Below are 17,468 nucleotides of genomic sequence, written 5' to 3' on the forward strand. Positions count from 1 at the left end.
GCAGGACTTTCTTCAGTGGGGCTTTGGCGCTCACTGAGTCTGCCCAGGTTTTTAGACAGAGAAAGGCCAGGCCATTCATATGCACAAGCCTCTGGGCACAGCTTGGCTGGGGTTATAAATAGGGTGGGGCAGGGTGTCAGGGAATCACCAGGGCAGAGCAAACCACAATGGCTGCCAGACTGCTCTGCCTCAGAGTGGTCCCGGGGTCTGTGTCCCGAGGCCCCGTGCAGGAACAGTGAACGCTGCAAGCACCTCTGCGAGAAAGCCGCCCTCACGTTTTGGCCCGATGCCAGACAGTCCAGTTTCTCTCCGTATGAGTGTGGGTCCCCAAATTCTCGCCCGGAACTGGAGTTCAGAGCAGTCAGGAGCTTGTATCTCCCTCCAAGTTGAAAAAGACAACAGCGTACCCAGCTGCCAGCCCTTTCGGGCGCACCTCCGTACCTCCGCACTTCCACACCTCTGCACCTCCTACCGGACTCAATGCGCTTTTCTCTTTCCTTCTAGTTGTAGAATTTCCACTCAGCCAGCCTTCCTGTGGTTCTGGATGATATTCGTTTTGTCTTTTAGTTGTAGTTTTAATGTGGTTGTGATGGCAGCAAATTCAGGTGTTTACCTATACCGCCATCTTGGTAGTCTCCTTCCCAAATTATATATATATAAATAATTGATTTCAGAGAGGAAGGGAGAGGGATAGAGAAAGATAGAAATATCAATGATGAGAAAGAATCATTGATCAGCTGCCTCCTGCAGGCCTCCTACTGGGGATCAAGCCCGAAACACGGGCATGTGCCCTTGACCGGAATCAAACCCGGGCGCTTCAGTCCCCAGGCTGATGCTCTATCCACTGAGCCAAACTGGCTAGGGCACCAAATCATCTTTTAAACCAAGCATAACCCTCCCACTGAACTTTCCTGTAATACAAATATTTTAATGTTCTGAAAGAATTAATATGTCTCCCAAACTATCAAAGTAGAAATCGAATTTTGAGGTAAGAAGTTACCTTAAGCTCCCTGCCTCCCATCCTACCCCCAGCAATTTAACAAAGAGAAAACTGAGGCAAAGAGACTGAGGGAGGGACTTCTCTAAGACACATGGCTACCCAATGACAGAGACTAGAGTAGATAGAACTCAAGGTATATAACTTCAAGTCCAGTGTTCTGCTCACAAGAACAAGCTTCCAATTCAATTGAAATTAGGGAATGATTTGTGTATACCTGGCTAAGACAAAAAGCTCTCCAATGTGTTTCAATTATTACTTAGTGACTGTCAATAAATAAACTTTTAACCAATGTAAAGAAAATCATGGAGACAGTCTTTTAAAACTAAGTAAGCCTCACCTGCTTTTCTGAATTTGGGGGACATTGAAAGTTGCTGTGACTGCTTCTAACCTTTTTTTAAAGGTTCTAAAACAAAGCAAGCAAGCAAATCAACAAACTTAGAGTTGGGAGAACTGATTATTTAACTGCCACCTAATGGAGGAATCCTTCCTAGAACATTCTGACATTTGACCAACCAGCTCTGTTTGAATGTTTTCAGGGATAAGGAGCATTTTCAAAGCGTGTGGGTCATTCCCATTATTACACAGCTTACTTACAAAGGTATTTCAAATGCACCCAAACTAGCTTCACTGTGGACCCATCAGAACCAGCTCTGCTCTCTGGAACAATACTGAATTAGTCTAGCATCTTTTTATTTTTTCATGTTCAGCTTTTCATATATTTAAAACTAGCAATCAGTCTAGCAATCCCCTTTTCTCTTCTTTTTTTAATTCATATTTTTTACTGATTTCAAAAAGGAAGGGAGAGAGAGAGAGAGAGAGAGAGAGAGAGAGAAACATCAATGATGAAAGAGAATCATTGATTGGCTGCCCTCTGCACACCTTCTGGGGATTGAGCTAGCAACCCAGGCATGTGCCTGACTGGGAATTGAACCATGACCTCCTGGTTCAGAGGTCAATGCTCAACCACTGAGCCACACCGGCTGTGCTGCACAGTCATTCTTGATGAATTTCTCAGTTAATTGTGTTCCAGTTTAAAAATAAATTTCTTTTGTTGCAGCAGTCTCTGAGAAATTGTACATCTGCCTAGACTTGCATGTAACCAAACTTGACAAGAAATTGTTAAAAATAAATTTACATGTAAATTTTGAACTTTAAATAAATATTTAAAAAAGCCATATGGGCTTATTTGTGAGGGTGCATTTAATAGCAGAGACATTTGAATTACATGTTGGAATGGTTCTGAAAAATATATAACCCCTTTCGATAGCTAATTATCCAAGAATTATTAAAGAAAATGTAAGTGCTATCTTTTCATCTATGGTAAATAGTCACTTACTATATGCAGCATTCCACTGCCAAATCTTTATAGAATAACATTTTTAGAAATACATGAGTGCATAGTTAGCTAATTTTCATTAATAAAACATGAACCAAGTGGAAATTTTACCACACAAAAGAGAACATTTTTTTCCTGTTCTGCATATCTTCTTAAAGAATATTATTATTCTTAATTTAATATTTCAGAACCTACACAGAATATGTGATGGTAATATTAAAACAGCAGATCGTTTATTGCTAATTTCCAGTTGGTATCTTTACTGAGTTTCTGAGTACTTAAGTCTGTCGCTCTAATTCTATAATATATTGCAGCAAATTTAGAATTGAACATTAGGGGGATTCTGTGCTTAGTGTAACACATATGTTCAGTTTCTGCTACTTCCCTTGTCTTGAAAAATGATTTATGCAAATGAACAAATATCTGCTTTTTCATTCAGTGCTTTCCATGTTTTTGGTACCTCTTCTATAATTTACTAGCTAAATGACAACTTTTCTGGGACACAGTTTTTAATTCTGTAAAATGGGACTGATAATAGCTGCCTAACTTAGAGAATTGTTTTAAGTGCCTCACAATTAATGTAGGTGACAGTATTTGTAAAAACTGTTAGATAAAGTGCAAGAGAGCTTTGAATTTACAATATTGTGGATGAAAGGGGCCACATACTAACCTGACAAGCTCAAGGAAGGCCTGCGTGGTGGTCTTGCAAAATCAGAGACCTAAAGTAACCACAAAGGATGGTCTGAAATTAAACTTTAACTAAAAGCAGTTATGGTGGGTAGTTACATCCTAGGCCGGTATCTTCATTGACAAGGTCAACCTTTACCTTAACTGAGCCTATCTGTCTTTTTGCATCTATAATAACATACCCTTGAAATGTCTGGGTAAATTATAAGTTCCTTTTTTCTGACCCCTTGGGGCACAATCTAATGTTCCTGGGTGGGTGCCAGGACAGATACCACAAATTCCTTCATTGTTATGTTAATTGTTCCTGCACCCACCTAAGTATGTGTCTATCATTTTACTTTTTATCCAATCCTAGGAGTTTCCCTGCTTTGCTTTCTCCTGCCTCTCTAGTCTATCACCAATGGATTTCATGTAACCCACCTATGTCCCTTTCCTTTGACTGCAATGTATAAATACAGATGTAACCCACCATTCTCCAGAGAATTATCTCAATTCATTGAGGTTCTGCTTCCCGGCATATGTCGACAGTTTGGCTCAAATAAACGAAACACGGGCATGTGCCCTTGACCGGAATCAAACCCGGGCGCTTCAGTCCCCAGGCTGATGCTCTATCCACTGAGCCAAACTGGCTAGGGCACCAAATCATCTTTTAAACCAAGCATAACCCTCCCACTGAACTTTCCTGTAATACAAATATTTTAATGTTCTGAAAGAATTAATATGTCTCCCAAACTACCAAAGTAGAAATCGAATTTTGAGGTAAGAAGTTACCTTAAGCTCCCTGCCTCCCATCCTACCCCCAGCAATTTAACAAAGAGAAAACTGAGGCAAAGAGACTGAGGGAGGGACTTCTCTAAGACACATGGCTACCCAATGACAGAGACTAGAGTAGATAGAACTCAAGGTATATAACTTCAAGTCCAGTGTTCTGCTCACAAGAACAAGCTTCCAATTCAATTGAAATTAGGGAACGATTTGTGTATACCTGGCTAAGACAAAAAGCTCTCCAATGTGTTTCAATTATTACTTAGTGACTGTCAATAAATAAACTTTTAACCAATGTAAAGAAAATCATGGAGACAGTCTTTTAAAACTAAGTAAGCCTCACCTGCTTTTCTGAATTTGGGGGACATTAAAAGTTGCTGTGACTGCTTCTAACCTTTTTTTAAAGGTTCTAAAACAAAGCAAGCAAGCAAATCAACAAACTTAGAGTTGGGATAACTGATTATTTATCTGCCACCTAATGGAGGAATCCTTCCTAGAACATTCTGACATTTGACCAACCAGCTCTGTTTGAATGTTTTCAGGGATAAGGAGCATTTTCAAAGCGTGTGGGTCATTCCCATTATTACACAGCTTACTTACAAAGGTATTTCAAATGCACCCAAACTAGCTTCACTGTGGACCCATCAGAACCAGCTCTGCTCTCTGGAACAATACTGAATTAGTCTAGCATCTTTTTATTTTTTCATGTTCAGCTTTTCATATATTTAAAACTAGCAATCAGTCTAGCAATCCCCTTTTCTCTTCTTTTTTTAATTCATATTTTTTACTGATTTCAAAAAGGAAGGGAGAGAGAGAGAGAGAGAGAGAGAGAGAGAGAGAGAGAAACATCAATGATGAAAGAGAATCATTGATTGGCTGCCCTTGTGCATACCCCACACTGGGGATCAAGCCCGCAACCCAAGCATGTGCCCTGACTGGGAATGGAACCACGACCTCCTGGTTCATAGGTTGACACTCAACCACTAAGCAACACCAGCTGGGCCCCTTTTCTCTTCTTGATATATATATATATTAATGATTTCAGAGAGGAAGGGAGAGGGAGAGAGAAAGATAGAAACATCAATGATGAGAGAGAATCATTGATCAGCTGCCTCCTGCACGCCTCCTACTGGGGATCAAGCCCGCAACCCGGGCACTTAAAAGTACTTGGAAATAGCCCATATAAATCATATACAGCTCCAATCAGTTCAACAAAGGTTCATCAAGCCTCAGGTATTGTGCTAGGTTCTGGGAGTACAAAGAGAAATGAGACATAATCCTTGCCCTGGAGGAACTTAAATGTAGTGGGGGAGAAAAGCACATACAGAGATAACTTTAATAACAGCAAGGGCTAAAATAGAATCCTGTTCAATAACAGTTACATACAAGATTAGAGAACAGGGATTAGGGTGAAGGATATAGAGAATACAACAGCAAGCAGGCATTGTGCCAGGGTCACAAAATTGGATCCAAATTCCTGGAATGAAAATTCTACATAAAATGATAAAAAAAATAGCTCAACCTAATCTAAGAAAAAATGTGATGGTGCTTACTAATTACATGGAGAGGACAATGATGAACTGAAAATAACAAAATATACATTCATATTAGAGATCAAGTGTACAGTTAAGCAATAAGTATTTGCTAAAATAAAATAAATTATTCCAAAGAAGATCTTAAAATCAATGACATTATATAGATTCCTAAAGGACTTAGGACTTATTTTACTGAATTCTAGTCTGAAGAGTAAAGTAGTGTTTGTTAGACAGAAATTATTTTGTGTGACATCCAAGAAAGCATTCCTCTCATTCAATATTTGTTTCCATGAACATTGAAAGAATAAAAACAAGAATGTTCAGGATTTCCAGAGCAATGGCAACTACAATTTATTGTTGGACTGTTAATATTTTTTTAAGCCATAGTGAAGTATTTTATTTGTAGGGCAATGGAGAGTCACTGTCTGATCCACACAGTCACAAAAATAAGCCACAAATACAAAATTAGGTTGGAAAAGGCAATTCCTCCAACATACCCAAATGCCTGGTCTTCATAGGCTCAGCCATTCCCTCCAAGATTCTCTTGGAACTCAACTGGACCAAGCCTCCTTTTGAATGGGTGGGAAAACTAAGGTTTGGAGTGAGAAAATAATGTGCCTCAAGGAATGACTTAAAATTAGTTACAAAGGATAAGTAGAACCAAGACTCCTGATCATATAGAACTGAGATGAAATATTGGGCTCTTAAGCTCAATTCAAATCTTTAGCTCTACAACTTAGCTATGTGGATCATGAGCAAGTTCTTCAATACCCCTAACTCTTTTTAAAATATATTTTTTATTTTTGACATTACAGATATCCCCACCTTTTACCCTCTCCACTCAGCCCCTCCCTCTCCCCATTCCTCCACCCCCTGCCAGGCCTTCACCACACTACTATGTCTATGGGTTATGCATATCTATCTATCTATATAAAAGCCTAAACAACCAAATGACCAAATAACCAGTCACTATGACGTGCACTGACCACCAGGGGGCAGACGCTAAACACAGGAGTTGCCCCCTGGTGGTCAGTGCACTTCTAGCGGGAGCGACGCTCAGCTGACCAACGGGTGCCAGATGTCAGGCTCATGCTGGCAAGCGCAGCTGTGGGGGCGTAAGCCTCTCCCGCCTCTGCAGCAGTGCTACTGAGTGGCAGTGGCTGCAGGAGCAGCAGTGCCGGGATGAGTGGGAGCGGCTCGGTGCCAGGCTCAGACTCCTCCCCAGCCTCCTGCCACTACTACATCCCTCAGGGGATGTCGGACTGCCGGTCTCGGCCCACGGGGATCGGGTCGAAACCAGCGGTCTGAAATCCCCCAAGGGGTCCTGGATTGTGAGAGGGCGTAGGCCAGGCTGAGAGACCCCATCGGTGCACGAATCTGTGCATCAGGTCTCTAGTAAGTACATAATTTCTTTGGTCTATCTCTTCTAACTCTTAGTTACCACATCAATAAAATGGAATAATAAAGTGTTTGGGGGAGGATAAGATAACCTGGATAATTTGCTTAACTCTCACTAAATGTAGCCAAGGGAATGTTAATATTTTCCTTGACCAAGAAACCCATTAAAGACTAGAGGCCCGGGGCACAAAAATTTGTGCATTCGGGGGGGAGGGGGGGTCCCTCAGCCCGGCCTGTGCCCTCTCGCAGTCTGGAACCCCTCAGGGGATGACCACCTGCTGGCTTAGGCCTGCTCCCCGGGGGATTGGGCCTAAGATGGCAATCAGACATCCCTCTGGCAGCCCGGCAGCCCTCAGGGGATGTCCACTTGCCAGCGGGGAGCAGGCATAAACTACAGTCAGACATCCTTAACGCTGCTGAGGAGGCAGGAGAGGCTCCCACCACCACCGCTGTACTGGCAGCCATCAGCCTGGCTTGTGGCTGGGCAGAGCTCCTCCCATGTGAGAGCGCCCTGACCACCAGAGGGCAGCTTCTTCATTGAGCGTCTGCCCCCTGGTGGTCAGTGTGTGTCATAGTGACCAGTCATTCCCAGTCGTTCTGCTGTTAGGGTCAGTTTGCATATTACCCTTTTACTATATAGGATAGAGGCCTGGTGCACGGGTGGGGGCTGGCTGGTTTGCCCTGAAGGGTGTCCCGGATCAGGGTGGGGGGTCCCGCTTGGGTGCCTGGCCAGCCTGGGTGAGGGGCGGATGGCTGTTTGCAGCTGGTCACACCCCCTTCAGGGTGGGGGTCCCCACTGGGGTGCCTGGCCAGTCTGGGTGAGGGGCTGAGGGCCGTTTTCAGGCTGGCGGGTGACTGAAGCTCCCAACCTCTCCTTTTTTTCTTTTTATTCTGGGATTTATTTACCTTCTATGGCTGTCACTGGAGCTGACAGCTGGCCTTAGCTCTGAGGCTCAGCTCCAGCTCTGAGGCCGGGCTGGCTGAAAGCAGGTTTCTGGGGATTATTTAGCTTCTATAATTGCAACATAGTTGCTTAGAGTGCAGCTCAGAGCTGGGCGGCGGCAGGCGGGGAACCTTGGCTTCCTCCATCACTGGAGCAAGCAAGCCTCCTGTTCGCTTCAGCTGCTTGGCTGCCGGCCGCCATCTTGGTTGGCAGTTAATTTGCATATCACCCTGATTAGCCAATGGGAAGCGTGTCGGAGGTACAGTTAATTACCATGTTTGTCTATTATTAGATAGGATAGGATAGACTTCAGTTGAATAATACTTAAAGTGCAATAGTTCAGATCTCGAGTATCAGAGTTGAACTTTATTAAAACTGTCATCTTTCAATTATTTTGAACTGTTACATATAAGATTAAAATTTCCTTTGACCATACAATCTTGTGTAAGACCCAAAGTGCATGTCAACCTTCTCTGTGTATATTCCTTTAAACCAGCGATTTTCAACCTTTTTTTTTTTAATCTCATGGCACACATAAACTAATTACTAAAATTCTGAGGCATACCAAAAATATTTTTTTTGCTGATCTGACAAAAAATTAGGTATAATTTTGATTCATTCACACTGGACAGCTATTGTGTTGACTGTTGTCATTTTTTTTTAAATTTGACAAGTTAAGGCAGCGGTTCTCAACCTGTGGGTCGCAACCTCTTTGGCGGTCGAACGACCCTTTCACAGGGGTCACCTAAGACCATCCTGCATATCAGATACTTACATTATGATTCATAACAGTAGCAACACTACAGTTAGGAAGTAGCAACAAAAATAATTTTATGGTTGGGTCACAACATGAGGAACTGTATTTAAAGGGCCAGAAGGTTGAGAACCACTGATTTAAGGGAAAATAGGTCAGTGCCCTGACTAAATAGCCAGGTATTGTATGCTTTAAAAATTCCTGAATTTTTAAATTCAAGAATTTAAACACAGCGTACAGGTTGAAAATCGCTGCTTTTAAACTAATAGCATTAACTTAGTACTCCAGTCAATGCTAAAAACATGTTCAGCACTATGTAACTTCTTTACAACATATATAAATATAATTCCCATATTTTGTATTTAAATGTGTAGCTATCTCTAGTAACACTAATTTTTGGTTCTTGATACTGGGATTTTTTGATGGGAACAAGATAACAGATAAATGTGACAATGTTTTTCTCAGGTCTATTTTTTAAACCACTTGGTCATTTTTCTCTGCTATAAGAGGATACTGTTTGTCTACACCTGAATGTTCACAGCTCATAGACTACCATTCCCACTAAAGCAGTCCCCACTAATGGGGGTGAGTAGGACAAAAGTGGAGGGGAAGTATTTCAGAATCACCTGGAGAGTTTTCTAAAGCAGCGGTCGCCAACCTTTCAGACCTCATGGACCACCAGTGGTCCACAGACCACCGGTTGGTGACCGCTGTTCTAAATAATATCTCACCACTATCACAACTACAGAACGCAAATGTTTGAGAGGTGTGTTGTGGGCCTAATAGCAAGACTGAAATCAAGGGTTTACCTGGAACTGATTTAGAAGTTATTGTCCAGGAGGGCTGCTTAAAAAACCTACAAAAAAAGAGTAATGAGGACAACACGCAAGGTTTCTGAGGATACCTGTGACTACAGGGGTTCAGGTTCCCAGCTAGACCTGTGGTACGGCAAGAAACCAAAAGAGGAAATCATTTCCATCACATCTATACATAAACCACGTACTTTCCACTGCTTACCTCCAATATTCTGGATTATTATGGTGCCTGCCACCACCACCTATAAAAGAACAAATGTATTTAGAAGATGAAAGGGGAAGTAATATAAAAAATGGTATTTTATTAAAATCCAATAACTACTACTAAAAAACAGATGCAGAAATCCAGAAAAATTGGAAAGAATAAATTTTGCCAGCCATTTGTAATACATAAAACTAATAATCATTACATAAAAAAGCCTTTCTTTAATAGTTCCATGGTTACTATAAAGAATACTTTTGAAAGTTTTCTTGGCAGTCATTTTTAACAGTTAAAAGTGTTAAAAAGCTAGTAATCAGTGGTTATCAAAGTACCAAAAAAATGAAATTGGATCTATCTGGTCTCATTCTCCATTTTTACTGCTTTACCACACTGCTTTAGTAGGTAGACTGAGACAGCTTGAGGTGTGCTCTGCCAATGCTGTACTACCTAAAAGGAAATGATATAGTCTTCTAAATATATTACCCCTCATACATCAAGGCTTTCCACATCTCTTGTCCCAGGGAATAATAATCTAGAGCAGGAAACTTTAGAATCCATATATTCTCAAACCTGAAAATTTAGCAACATTTCAAACTCAATAATATGCAGTGGGCTGAGTGTAAGACAATGGGAGGTTATAAAGACTGTAGTATCTGCCCTGGTTGGTTTGACACAGTGGATGGAGCGTCGGCCTGTGGACTGAAGGATCCCGGGTTAGATTCCGGTCATGCCTGGGTTGCAGGCTCGATCCCCAGTATGGGGTATGCAGGAAGCAGCTGATCAATGATTCTCTCATCATTGATGTTTCTGTCTGTCTCTCTCTCTCCCTTCCTCTCTGGAATCGGTAATATATAGAATTGGTGAACTCCTCCCCTCTCAAAATGGGGCAGCTGCTACTCAGCTCTGGTTAGTTGCTGGCATATGGGCATGTGGATCCAATGCAGCTAGATCTTCCAATTTGTGAAAGCCAAAAATTGAATTCTTTAAAATTTCATAACTCTTAGTTAGCAATCAGTTAAAAATAAAAAGGATTTGAACTGAACAAAATATGCTTGAGGACTAAGTTCAGCCTGCAGGCTGCTAGCTTGTGATCTTTGATGAGACTCCTGGGAAACTCAAGACAGCAGTTAATCCATTCTTGGTAACCAGATGTACTCAGAAGAAAGACATTCTCCTTCCACTTGGGCCTTCCGATCACTCAAACAAATCTTGGTGGATTTGCACCCCCAATGTGTGTTGGAACTAACTATCTAGGGTCATGCAGTCCTACATAGATTGGAAACAGATCACCCTTCCAGGAATCCCATCAGTGGCACAGCATTTACCTATCCTGGGAACAATCTAAGTTACTGAGGCCTAGAGGCCTTGGAGTCTCCAGAGCAGGACTAATGAGAGGAAAATTTAGACACACGTCTTTGAAGATGTGGTCATCGTCTCTCTAACATTTTCCAGAAAATAAAAATAAAAAACTTTGCATATCAACCCATTTAAAAATTAGTTTCAAAATTCAGTTATTTGTGAAAAGACTATTTTGAACTTTTTTTTAACACTACCTTTCATCAGTCATACATAATAACTGGATTTCTTTTCAGTCATATATAATAATGGATTTTTTTCTATTAATATCTTGTGAAAAGTAATAATATTAACTTATTGGTGATTATTTTTTCCGTTGTTTTCTTTTTTTAGCATTTAAGATCTAGAAAGCCTATCTATCTATCTATCTATCTATCTATCTATCTACTTATTTATCTTCTTATCTACCACAGTGCATGATGTGGTATTTGCTCAAGACATATTTGTTTGGTTAGTAAATAAATCAATTTAGAGACAATTCAAAAATCTTCCTTAAAATTTTCAAAAAACATTTCAAAAATATTCTTTAATTCTCAGAACAATGTTATCCTATCAATATATAATATCACTATCCATATTATATCTGGAAAGCAGGTAATAGGGAAGTTTCAACCCAATTGTGAAAATGAAGAGAAAATATTTAAAAGGCAGACAAGCAACTCCTATTTGGAGTGCCCTCTATCTGTGTACCTGCCTACGACGTACCAGGTGCGTACATTAAAATGATAATGCAGCTATTCTAGATTTCTAGGAAAGAGGATTCAACAATCCATGCTCCTCATTTAGACCCTCCTGCTATACAAGGAATTCAGGAAATACTAATGGGAAATAACACTGATGATACTTAGAGTCGTGTTATAGAACATATTCAATTAATTGGAGAGTTTTCTTATGTAAGTAACATTTTCTTCCTCCTTGGTTAAACTGAATGCAGGAAACTGATCATGATTCTACCAAACATTCTGACCTTTAGGAAAGAGAAACTGTTACTGGGGTATGAACAAAACCCTTTACCCTTAAGTAACTATTCTCCATTTTGCACTTTTGTACTTTATCCCTTTAGTAAATTTGAATGTAAATATAGGTGTTTTCCCTATTACATAGATCTTTTTCCTTCCAGACTTGCCTTAGAAATTAGTTCAGCCATCTAAAAATATAGTATTCTTTTAGATTTAAAAACAAAATAAACAAGCAAAACCATAAAAAACAGATTTACAAATAAAAAGAAAAAGGCCTGTTTGAAACCAATATGAAAATAGGTTTTATAAGTATGATAGCTCTTGAGAAATTAAAAAAAAAAGTACTATGGTACTAACAATATTTACCTCCTGATCACCTGTGGAAGACAGTGTTTCCCTACCTGCTAAATTAGTTTAGTATGCCTATCACAAATGAATGCCCAACAAATATTGCTGTTAGTTTTTTTATTCTGAGGAGGAAAAGGCAGTTAGAGCCTAGAGTCCTTTAAGTAACTGTGGAGAAATAGGCCCCTCTATTTCTCTGGGCCTTAATTTCCTCACCTATAAATGAGATAGCTACAAAATCTTGCAGCACTGTTAAGCTCTTAAATAATATGATCTTCTAATTAGCCATTTTGTAAATAGTCATGGTATAACTTTTTAAAATATATTTTTATTGATTTCAGAGAGGAAGGGAGAGGGAGAGATAGAAACATCAATGATGAGAATCATTGACCGTTGCCTCCTACACGCCCCCCTACTGTGGATCGAGCCCGCAACCCAGGCATGTGCCCTTGACCAGAATCAAACCCAGGACCCTTCAGTCCACAGGCTGACACTCTATCCACTGAGCCAAACTGGCTAGGGCTAGTTATGGTATAATTTTAATCCTATGCTTCTCTACTCTCCTGTCTTTTTGGGGATATACTCAGAGAATATAATCAAAATTAATAAGGAAAACTTAAAATAGACCACTGCTACTATTTTAAAATTATCCAAGTCATTGCTGTCCTTCATTAGGGTGAAAAGTACTAAAAGATTTAAGTGTTGAATTAAATTTATTGATGCATTTTTAGAAAGGGCATAAAGAGATTTCTTCTCTTCCACTTCCTGTTCCCATCATTCTGTCTTCACTTTAACTTCCTTTTATTTCTCTAATTTCTTTCCCTGGTATATACTTGTCTTTTCTAACTGGAAAGAGAAGGAAAATATGCCTCTCTGGATTTTGGACATAGCAAGGAGAAGAAAAAAATTACCTTTCCACATAATCCAAATGCAAAGAGTCCAAGATCTTCATAAGATGTCACAGCTGTTAAGAGAAATTGTAATTTTCATTTTTACACAAAACTATTTGTGTGCCAAGTCTTAAAGGGAAGAAAGTTATTCCACTATTACCTTATAGCTATTGGATGGTCACACTAAATTTAAAGTAGAAGTAACCACTTTTGGGGACACTTTTGAAGACTTATGGTCTGCAAGGATAGAGTCCTCTTAGAATAAGTAGAGCTTAGCAAACCCCAAGGTTGTCTAACCACCACCCAGGCTGCATTAATCCAAATGGAATAATTACTCAAGAACAAACCCCATTTCTCACTAAACAGTACTTGCCTGCTGCACTGTCCAAATGTAAGTTTTTGTTGGCAAGTTTCTGAAAATTGCATATGTAAATAAAGTTAAAGTATGAAAGTTGTATCATACTTTCAGAAACATTTACTTTTCCAGCTACCTAGGATAATGACACTGTGTTCATGATAGAAAAAAATACCCTTATCCCACAATTAGTAAGGCATACATTTTCTTTTTTCATAAAATTACTCTCATCTCATTTCATACATTCTCATTTCATATGTTCAAAAAATGTGGACACAGATGAAAATTCAATGGCTCATAAAAGCACTACATTTTTCCTCAAGCCATATAGCTTCATGCTCTAACTAGTGACACCACTGGTAAAAATAAGAAAAGTAAAAACATTTGTATAATCCTACAGTGTGGACAAGTGCTTAACCTCATACTTCTTATACTAAAAAGAAGCACACTACCAAATCCCAAGGCTTGGTGGGAACACACATCTCCTACTGAGTCAGAGATATGGCTCATCATTTCTTAAAGCAAGTTTTCATATATCCCCTCAAGCTATATATGGGTTTTCTTTAAACTGCCACTAAATTAACAATAAAATTCTTCTATTATTTTATAAATAAGTCTTCCAGGTATGTAAAAATAAGGACTTTAAATACCATCTATGGCCTTTACATGTTATAACAACATGGTCTAAGAGAAAACAGTGAAATGCTGAAAAAAGTAAGTTGTAATAATTAAGAACAAAAATACTAACTTTTCTTGCCAAGTATACATTTAAGATTTTAACTTTATTATCAGAGTTGATCAAAGAATTTACAAACTTTTTGGATGGTACAGCTATTTACATCCTACTAAACATAACAGGCAAAGACAAATTAGTTTTGAATTGGGGATATATAAGTTGATTTTAAGTAGGAAACTTCATGCTTTAACAAGGAAAGACTTCAGTAATCATTTTACAGGGGTTGATTTTAAGTACTATACAGTTAGCCCTTGAACAACACCATGGTTAAGGGCGCCAACTCCCAGGCAGTCAAAAATCTGTGCATAACTTTTGACTCCCCAAAAACTTAACTGCTTATAGCCTTCTGTTGACCATAAATCTTACCAGTAAAGAAAGCCCATTTTTTGTATATGTATTATATACTGTATATGTATTATATATTGTATTCTTACAATAAAGTAAGCTAGAGAAAAAGTATTATTAAGAAAATCATAAGGAAAAATACATTAATAGTACTATATTTATCAATACTGTAAGTTCATGTCATCTGTTTACAAGATGCATCATTTGTCAGTACCTACATCAATACTGTCTTATATGATACAAAACATTAGATGTTAATGTATTACTAACAATAGATATCAAAAATGAAAAGATAATGTGAAGAAGAAATTCATATTTATTTACAGGTATAACAGTTCCTGCATTGATAATGAAGCAGCAGCAATATGATTGCTTTATGGTAGCCTAGCCTACTTGACACAATTGCTTCACAGTAGTAAGAAAATCTCCAAAAAATTTTCCAACATAGTTATTGAAAAAAATCTGCATATACTAGCAAGTGGACCCACACAGATCAAAATCGTGTTGTTCAGAGGTCAACAGTATTTTAGAACATAAAATTAAAAAGCAGAATTACAAAACTAAGAACTGGAAGTATTTCCTCCTATGGAAAATGCCGACATTCTTTTTTTCCAAATACATATTCTAACATGAATGTCATCACAAAAGTTAGTAATTATTTGAAGCTATAAATCTTTACTAATTTAATATTCCTAAACACAACTGAGTGTTAATGATGTATAGGGGCACGATTTCTTATATTAAACATTCCAAAGCTTTGGTATTCATTTATAAAACGAGAACATTTTCTAAATGTTAGCTTCTATCTAATTTGGCACTGGGAAGGTAATACTATATAATAAAAGGCTAATATGCAAATCAACCAAATGGCGGAACGAAAGGTCTCTGTGACACACACTGACCACCATGGGGTAGATGCTCAATGCAGGAGCTGCCCCCTAGTGGTCAGTGCACTCCCACAGGGGGAGCACCACTCAGCCAGAAGCCGGGCTCACAGCTGGGGAGTGCAGTGGTGGTGGCAGGATCCTCTCCTGACTCCGCAGCAATGCTAAGGATGTCCGACTGCCGGCTTAGGCCCACTCCCAGCATGCCTAAGCCATCAGTCGGACATCCCCTAAGGGCCCCCGGACTGCGAGAGGATGCAGGTTGGGCTGGGGGACCATCCCCCACCACCGAGTGCACAAATGTCATGCACCGGGCCTCTAGTTTTATTATATAATATGTGTATGTGACCCAAGTGTCCAGAAGGTCTCTGATCTGTCACTACAAGGCATGAGATTAAAGAAACATCATTGTTTATTTTTTACATCCTTTTTTAAAAATCCTCACCCAAGGATGTTTTATTGTTTGTTTTTTTAAAGAGAGGAAGTGGGGAGGGAGGGGGGGGAGAGAGAGACAGACATCAATGTGAGAAAGAAACATTGATCTGTTGCCTTCCATACATGCCCTGACAGGGAATCGAATCTACAACCTTTTGCTATACCAGAAGACTCTGACCAATTGTACCACCTGGCCAGGGCAACATCCCTCTTTTATAGTATAATTAAATATAGTCTTTCCTAAGAAAAACTTTCCTTCCAAGAATTTTAAGCAAGAAGAATTTTCAGTGTTATATCAAATAACTTAGTTTTATTTTTACATTTAATGCAATTTATTTTTATTGAATTAGAGTTGACATCCACTATTATATTAGTTTCAGGTATACAATGCAGCGATTCACTATTTTTGTACATTACAAAATTATCACTACGGTATGGCTAGTTACCATCTGTCACCATATAAAGTTATTACAATATCATTGTCAACATTTCTCATGCTGTATGTTACATCCCCATGACTTACTTTATAAATTAAGTTTCTACCTCTTATTCTCCTTCACCTGTTTCACCCACCCTGTCATTCTCCACTCCTCTGGCAACCACCAGTTTGTTAATTTGTATCTATGAGTCTATTTCTGTTTTGTTCAAATAACTTGCTTTTAAGATGACCTACTTTGCATCAGTTTCTCAGTTGGTGAGCATGTTATCAAGATAATACTCATTATGCCCGGCCAGTGTTGCTCAGTAGTTGAGCATTGACTCATGCACCAGGAGGTCCTTGGTTCAATTCCTGGTCAGGGCACATACCCTGGTTGCAGGCTGGATACCCAGCAGGAGGCGTGCAATGTTTCTCTCTTATGGATGTCTCTGTCTCTCCCTCTCCCTTTCTCTCTCTGAAAGCAATAAAAACATTTAAAAAAAAGATAATACTCATCAAAAAGTTTAACTAGGGTTTATTTTATTTTTAAACAGCATAAACAAGTATAGATTATATATTTAATAAACATAAAAAGCAAATAACTTTCCCAAAAGCAAAAATCATATTAAAAGATCCCAAAAGAACTTGTATTTCAGCTATCAAAATTTAAGTAAATTAAAGGTTTATTCTTAATTTTTTAATTAGAACTCAACCTTTATTATTGCAGAAAATATAATTAAAAAAACAGCACAATAAGACAGCTGTAATTGCAACTTCTGACAATAGTGGCATACATTTTAGCAATCTCAAATTTCTCTCTTATTTTCTAGTTTTATGAAAATATCTCTAAATGCAGCACACTCCCAAATTTACAGTGAAAAGGGCTTAGACTATAAAGTGGAGACTGAGTACAATGTTCAAATCCTAACTCTATCTTTCAACTCAGCATGTCTGGCTAGTCATTCAGTTCTGTCCCTGGCATCATACTTCTATGTGGCAAAAATCAGACGCCCTTTTCCACATCTGAGACATTGTGAATATGAACAATGACTTCTGGTTTAACAATGAGGCTGAACCAAAATATGTACAGTCAGTCAAATGCTTTATCTCTACATATTCACTTTTTAATGGTTTTCTGAATCATCTCAACATATAAACCAAATCAACACCAGTGAAATACTTTTAAAATTCTGTCATTTGGACACTTAAGATGCTGGAAACAGTATAAATTGGTACTGACTTTTGGACTTCAATTTGAACAAGGAGCCTTTAAAATATTTATAACATTTGACCACTAGGAGCATGCATCT

The 17,468-nt window shown here is 38.9% G+C and overlaps 1 protein-coding gene across 1 annotated transcript in view; it reads right to left on the bottom strand.

Moving 5' to 3' along the window:
- SLC38A6 (solute carrier family 38, member 6) overlaps positions 1-17,468 on the bottom strand; it is a 68,258-nt gene that overhangs the window by 37,031 nt on the left and 13,759 nt on the right. The window contains exons 4-5 of the mRNA XM_005874048.2: positions 13,007-13,059; positions 9,436-9,475 (exon numbers count right to left, since the gene is read on the bottom strand). Of these exons, the coding sequence (XP_005874110.1) occupies positions 9,436-9,475; positions 13,007-13,059 (93 nt within the window). The remainder of the gene's footprint in view (positions 1-9,435; positions 9,476-13,006; positions 13,060-17,468) is intronic.

Source organism: Myotis brandtii, unplaced genomic scaffold (genome assembly GCF_000412655.1).
Source record: "Myotis brandtii unplaced genomic scaffold, ASM41265v1 scaffold423, whole genome shotgun sequence".
NCBI lineage: Eukaryota > Metazoa > Chordata > Mammalia > Chiroptera > Vespertilionidae > Myotis > Myotis brandtii.